Source organism: Periplaneta americana, chromosome 12 (assembly GCF_040183065.1).
Source record: "Periplaneta americana isolate PAMFEO1 chromosome 12, P.americana_PAMFEO1_priV1, whole genome shotgun sequence".
Lineage (NCBI taxonomy): Eukaryota > Metazoa > Arthropoda > Insecta > Blattodea > Blattidae > Periplaneta > Periplaneta americana.
The window spans coordinates 107,326,156-107,333,883 of NC_091128.1; the positions used below are offsets into that span (position 1 = coordinate 107,326,156).

The window sequence follows — 7,728 nt, forward strand, 5'->3', positions numbered from 1 at the left end:
AGTAAGGATCACGCTCCCACTGCATGAGAGGTCCGCGCATGCGCTACAGCAAAACTGTTTCTGTCCCGAGCCTCTCATCTAAGGCACTCGTCATAATTTACTCGCAATATTTACGCAAATACACATTGTCGCTAACAGTGGTGCTATCTCTCAATAATGTTCAGAACGAAGGAGGTAGACAGAGAGAGAAAAAATTTCTCCCGCCAACTACGCCACACACCAACGTCATGTTCTTATGTTGGTGACATTGTGTATTTACTTAAATTTGGTGGTAAACGTAACGGCACGGTTCAAAGTGGCCGTGCTAATTCTCCAGTATAGCGCAATTCAGAAACTTTCTCAGTTCATGAGGCCTTAGTGTCTCAGCAATATTTTTATGACAGCAGTAGGACAAAAGATACTTAACACTTATGAAGTAGATATTAAATTGTTTGCAGCTATGTTCTGCAGTAATCATTAGAATAATGCACGTCAACAGAAAGTACAGGTGATGTGGGGTGGTCGAAATGTAATTTGGGAACCAATGAATTAGGGAATTAGGTCACACTTCTGATTGGAACATGGGCACAGCCTGGAATAAATTTTCTTAAATAACTACTGCATAAATATAACAATGTTTTTAATTTCCTCTAATTGACTTACAAGCAAATTACTGAAATAGTAAATACAATTCATACTTTACAATGTATTTACATAAAAATTAATTTTGTATTTAATATCTGCTTGTCTATCATGAAAAATACAAGTTAAAACTGAGATATACAAGAAGAGTTCATGCATTACAAATACCAATACATAAAATTCATTTATAACGTCTACAAACAATTTTCTTTCTTCATAGCCCTCTGCCTCAGTATTTTCAGTGATGCTTTTTCAATGACAGCATCTTTGAGTACATTTGCAGTATTATTACATCTGAAATAAACAAAACAGAAGAATATTATAAATCTGTCATTTTCATTGAATTATATAATTATTGTCTGGCAGTGAATTAGTCTCTCAAATGTGTCTAGAAACACAATGTGCAGTTTCACGTGGTCAAAGACTGGCTAATACCAATAGCAATGCTGGAATTCAGTTTTGTAATTGGTTCCTGTAGTCTGCACATGATAGTATTATGAATCCAGAAATGATTTTTTTTACTGATGTAGTGTGGCTACACTTATAGGAGTTCGGTAACACATCAAACATGAGCACTACACCGAACATTTGTTGTAATTTAAAGTAAGATTAAATTACTGTGATTTAGTATTTGATTATGCTCATAATCCTCCAATTTTACCATAAGATTTGCAGAGTAGTCTCGGCATATTTCGTGGTGAAAGCAGGTCCTGTCATGTCAGGCAAAGTGCTAGAAAAAGGCTGGGAAATAGCTGCTACATGTTGGAGGTGTTCGAAATTGGGAACCTTGTATATTTTCCGTGCTGGAAGTAAGACAAACTGCCTAAAAATATATCATACTATAATAATATGTAACATAAAAAAATAGAATTACCTTTTTTGTATTACCACTATAGATTCCAAGTTATTCTGAATGCTTGTTACATCATGTGCTCTTTCAGAGTAGGATACTTCATGCTGATGGGTTGCTCTGCATGCTTCTTCCAACATATTTCTTGTCTTATTAAGAGTTATTTTCAGTGCATCTAAATTTAAGAATAAAAAATATGAACAGCATACTTCTATTACCAAGGTCATCGTAATATTATACATGCCACTTATTTGGGCTAGCATAGGGAAAACCCTCATAACTCTTAAATGTTTTTTTTTCTGTTCAGTCATTTCAAAATATATTGTTTCCACCATCTGACAAGTGGCGTTTGTGTCACGCAGTATATCAGATATTGTATGCTAATAATAATTTTCTTTCTCCATATAACTGAGTTTAACATATACAGTATGATTATTTAGTCCTGACAGTCGCCGACAATGTGCGTCTGGGTCAGGCGAGTCCATTAAGTTACGCGAAGGGATGTTCACATTAGTCTGTCGCTTTCAGAGTGATCGGATGTCACACATGTGGTAGAGCGTTATGTTTCCAGTACAGCTAAGCTGTACTGTATTCTTCACTGACTCGCTCCTATCTCTACTCCAGAACTCTCCCCACTACTCCTATTACTTCCCCTCTTTCACATCGCTGAGCTGTCAGGACTAAATAATCGGTCTGTATATTGTTTTCCTGCTATTGCTTATTGTCTTCGCGATTTCTTCGTTAATAAATTATATTGAGTCTTTTGGGACTGCCTTCATTGAAAAGCAGTTGCTAATAAATAATAACTTACCTGCCCCAGGTTCAGTAAGGAATCCCTTAGTTGGCATACCACAGTCTAAAGAATTTTTTAGTACTTCTACATTTTGTAGTCCTGAGACAAAATCTGGAATTAAAATTTAATTTTCATTTTGTGAGCCTACAGGTTCATAACAAGATATGATGGTACAAATAAATAAGTGCGAAATTAATTTCGTCTATAGGTGGACCTAGTTGAACAGATTCTGCAATGTGGTAGACTTTTAGACCAGAGGTCAGCCCTGTTTGAAATTTGACTTACCCAAAACAGGTCCTAACTTTTCCTTCTTGCGTTTAAGTTCTTCACTCAGTTGGATAAAATATTTAGATTCCTCTATACGCTTTTTGAGAGCTGCCACATGGTCTCGTTTCTTTTCCACATCATTTAGCAATGCTAATCTCTTGCCCTAAAACAAAAAGATACATAACACTTCTTTGATTATGTGGGACATTCAAAAACATGTTTATAGGCTATGTGCATGCAGTTCATATGCACATAAATACACGAGTGCATATATACCGCATTTTCTCGAATACTCTGCACTCTTGAAATAGCTGTTGGAAAATTTTTTTTTTTAAATATATCCGAGAAAATATAATTAATCAAATGCTTACAACATTAGATTTTCTCCAGTTGGGTTTTTTTTTTTTTTTAATATGCCAGTAAATTTCGGTGATGTTATTAACACTTTTATCTGAAATATTGGCAGTTTTGCAGTTTACTACAAATTCTAGTTGAATTTTTTCTCTGCAGAGACATTTTGGTAATGTATAAATTCCTATTATGAAGAGACGCACTGCCCAACAGTCATATCCAGTTACTAGTCTGAAGATAACCACTGCTGTTATTCCTGGAGAATTAGGGATCAAATTTTTATTATTTAAAATTTGACACCAAGATTTATTTTCACTGCCTAATTTTTTATTATTATTATTATTAGTTAATATTGTCCGTTCATAATTTTTATTTATTAATAACGAGACTTTAACAACCAATGTACGCACAACTTGACTATAGCGTTCCTTAAACATAGTAGACAGACATACTGGAATGTAAGCAATGACGTAAATGTGCTGCGTTATATTCTACTGTTAACAGTACAATCTAATGACAGTGGAAAATGAAGTAGGACACATATCTCACAAGTTTTCATGTCCCTCAGCAACGTTGAAGGTGTTAGCATTACAATGAACAACCATTTACATACTTGCATCTAGTTTGAGAAAAACTGTTCACTATTAATTGAAAATGCACTGTGATGGTCTGAGTTTGTTTCATAGGGAGAGACGGAAGAATACTGTACCTCTGATTAGGAAACAGATTGTACACTAAGGCAAAGGTAAACAAAATTCAATGTGCCACCTCACTCCATCTGTACTTCATTGCACTGTAACTTCATTTTATTCTTAAGTTATCTCGGATCCTAAGTCTGTTAATAACATTGCTGAATAAAACAAAATCTCACAATGAAATCTTTGAAAAGGTATCCATTATAAAGCAACTATTTCAGAATGAAATATTTGAAAAAGTATCCATTATAAAGCACTTTCTTTTTTTTTCTTTTATGTATAAACTTAATTTTGGTATAGATTTCTCTTACTCTGTCTTCTGATGTTAATGAAACAATAGGCTGAGTTGTGCAGATTTTGAATCACAAAATATGGCTACTATGAATTTATTCTGTAAATGAATTGTTGTAAACCAGTCGAATTTAGAAATACATAATTAGTGTTAGTTGGGAGGCCGGAAGGAAAAAGACCTTTGGGGAGGCCAAGACATGGACGGGAGGATAATATAAAAATGGATTTGAGGGAGGTGGGATATGATGGTAGGAACTGGATTAATCTTGCTCAGGATAGGGACCAATGGCAGGATTATGTGAGAGCGGCAATGAATCTCCAGGTTCTCTAAAAGCCATTTGTAGGTAAGACTAGTATTAATAGCTTCTAATTCACCAATGCAGAGTGTATAATGCTCTCCTAGTGTAAGGTAAAGGCATGAACGATCACAAATACCTGCGTCAGAAATATTATTTTGTTGCACATATCTGTCTGTATAAATGTGTAATCTCTTTAATTTTAGATATAATGCATCTACATGTACATACAAAACATACAGTATTTCTCAGAAGATACCATTTTGTTGCTTTGTGAGTAAACAAGAAAAATTAGAAAAAAAGTTTGAGTAAAAGTTGTTTCTTTTTAAAAGTAGTTTCCAATGGTACCTTCAATGACAATTTGAAATTTCGAAGTTGACCACAGGTACCCCTACGGGGAAATGGTACTACCACCAATTGATTCTTTACATAGGTTTTGGTTATAAATTTTTTTCTTTAATGAACAACCAGTATCGCATAGTTTTCGAGAAAAAAGGCCGATACTGGTAGCCTGAAAAACCTAGTATACACATTCCTCACATATAAAATATTTCTTACTGCTTCAAGTTATTATTAATAACTCACCATATTTTCAGTTGTTACTTTTGAAAGAGTCTCTTCTTGTATTTTAGTTGTCGCCAAGGCCAACAAAGCTATATTATGTCCATAGACCAAATTGTTTTGTATCTGAAACGAAGTAATGAAGAACAACTTGCTTGTTATATGCTTTTTATATAATGTTTACATTTTTTCAACTATATGCTATAAAATTACTTTATCCAAAGTTAAAAAACGCATAATAATTGTATAAATGTAAAAGTTACAACATAAATGGTTAGTTGCATATACTAGTACTTACCTATAGTTCTTATGTGAGAAAATTGCAATGGTCTATATACAATTTAACTAGTTCGATAGGAACAAACACAGATTGAGTTCTACTGAAATCTACTCCTTCATACTTATATGTCTTAAAGATGCCTTGTAAAGACCACGGTTCAGATCATGCAAATTATATTTTGTATTCTATGAAAATAGTTGAAATTGTGTGAAAATAATATTATTCCACTGTTACAGTACCTGACTGGTTCATAATGTGCATAAATCATTAACTCAAGTAGCCTACTGTATAACTAGGAACCTATAATCTTAAGTTACAAATAATATCATGGTTATTACCTTAAGTTTGGAAACACTGCTTGACCCATGATGAGACTTATCAGAAATTACACTTATTGTACTGACATTCAACATTGTTAAGTCGCCCATAGAATGATCGGGAGTTGATGTAGCTGGCTTCCTATAAAACAAATTTCAAATGTAACTAATGAAGATACTTATTTGTGGGAAATATACAGAATACAGTATTCAGTGGACCAAAATAATTAGTACAGCTAAAGAAGAGGCTGTAAAATTTGTGGTGAACAAAGCTCTTCGAAGGCAAGTTCCTCCTTCCCTCCCTGAGTAATCTATTCAGTTTCTTCCTGTCATTTTAAGAACACCAGGCGCCATCATATCATGACATTACATCTGAACAGCCTGTAGGCCTATAGTTTTAAAAGTGACTTTAAAATTGTAATTACTACACCAAGTTATTTTTTCTGTCAGATTACAGTGACATTAATCTAAACAGGTGTGTGTAAAAAAAAACTCTGATTTGGTTATAAACATCAACGTAAGTATAGTATATGTGATATGAAATGTGTACTAGCCACAACTGGAATCTGCGAGAAAGTACAGTATGTGGTGGAAACAGTTCCCCTTCTGGATGGAGTGAGTTTATAGTGTCCCCATTCGAAATTATTTTCAGAACTCAGAGCTCCAGATTATAGTCTTACATAATACTATATGGTACCTCATCAGATCCATTCACAGGATTTAAAAAATTGGAGGTGAGGAAATTCTCTTGTAAGGACATCATCATAAACTTCAAAAATATAGACCCAGAAACAAAATTTGGGCCACCTGAATTTTGTTTCTGAGTTTGTACCGTAGTGGAATTTTATTTTATTACAATTATGAAAATTATTTCTTCTTATCTAATTCTTTGTGGATGCATTGTTTCAATAGTTTCAACTTTTTTTTTAATAGGATGAGGGTTTTCTTCCAACTCTAAAAGTCTTAGGCCTACAGCTTAAGTTTAAACAAAGATGTTGAGAATAAAGCCCAAAAAGAACCCTATTTCTTAACTCCCCTTCCCCCTTAAGAGCGACCTTGTAAGCTACATGTTCTGATTGTCAAAAATTTTGATATTCTAATTGTGATAGTAAGAGTTAATATAAATGAAATATTTTGAGCATAATTAAGCTTATTTACTTTAATGACATCGCGGGTTTACCATATTTGGCACGTGGTGGTAGTGTAAGAAATATTGCAAGTTGAAGGTTAGATTAGATATGGGATAAATAAGTGATATGAGGCCAAGAAATGTAACAAGGTAAGAGTGGGTTATATGAAGGGATAGATAAGTGACAGGAAACCGAGAACTGTAAGAAGGTTATATAAGGGGATAGGTAAGTGACACGAAGGTTATGACAAAGTTAATCACAGATGTTACTGTCTCCTAACATCTGGCCACAGTTGGTGCCACAAAATAAAACAAATACCGTTCTGAGAAAGTTTAGATAATAATAAGCTGCATTAACAGGACGCAATTCTAGATAAACGGATAATTGGTACTGGACTTCTCGTTGGTAATTAGAAACTAATGGAGGGGGGTGGGGAGCTGCAACATTGAATTAGAGTATGCAGGTAAGTATCAAACGATTTTAATGTTGAAAGTATTTGTGACTATAAACTAAAACCACATGTAGGTATGTCACTGTAGGCTATCTCACAGAAACCAGTGAAACAAAAAAAAAAAAATTACGCCTCCTTCAGTCTAACTTTTCTGGAGATTTACCAGTATCACTTAAACTTTAAGCAGTTTCCCTTATATCTTATATTATTGTTGTTTGTTTTCAAATGGCCCTTAATTAGCTATTGCTCTATCTATAGTACGTATAAGTATGTTTTGTTTTGTGGCGGTAACATATATATATATATATATATATATGTGTGTGTGTGTGTGTGTGAATTACAAAAGTTTGAATAATAATAATATGAATTTAATAAACTACACCTAAGTCTAATCTAAATACTACTTGTACAATTCATATACACCTACTTAATGGGAACTTACCAAACTTAAACCTAAATTTAATCTGTATATTCTTACCGTATATATTCAAGTTTAATTAATTTATGAACTCACATTTTCTTTCCTTTATCCATGTCGAAATCCTAATCTCGAATTAACATTGAAAGGATCCTCTCAGAATGAAATGAATATTAAAATTCACTCTCCCGCTTTTTTGAGTGACATTATAGCCAGAACAAATTATATAAATTTCCCATATAATTTCGTTGTTGCAAGCCTGATGTAAAAAAAAAAGAAAAGTTTGTAATTGATCCTAAAATTTACCCACGTCAGATTAAACAGTGTGTGACCGGTGTGATCAAAAAATGAGACATTCTTGCTATGATTTGGAACAGCTGTAGTGATCCACGATAACGTGTATTTAG

General features: G+C 33.6%; 1 protein-coding gene across 1 annotated transcript; it reads right to left on the reverse strand.

Moving 5' to 3' along the window:
• Positions 1-602: 602 nt before the first annotated feature.
• On the reverse strand, positions 603-7,592 carry LOC138710779 (uncharacterized). Its single transcript, XM_069841886.1, has 7 exons — positions 7,418-7,592; positions 5,344-5,464; positions 4,750-4,851; positions 2,550-2,694; positions 2,283-2,375; positions 1,496-1,646; positions 603-915 (listed from the first exon to the last, which is right to left on the reverse strand). Exons 1-7 carry the CDS (start codon positions 7,435-7,437, stop codon positions 816-818), a joined length of 732 nt encoding a protein of 243 aa, XP_069697987.1. The 5' UTR covers positions 7,438-7,592; the 3' UTR covers positions 603-815.
• Positions 7,593-7,728: the final 136 nt, after the last annotated feature.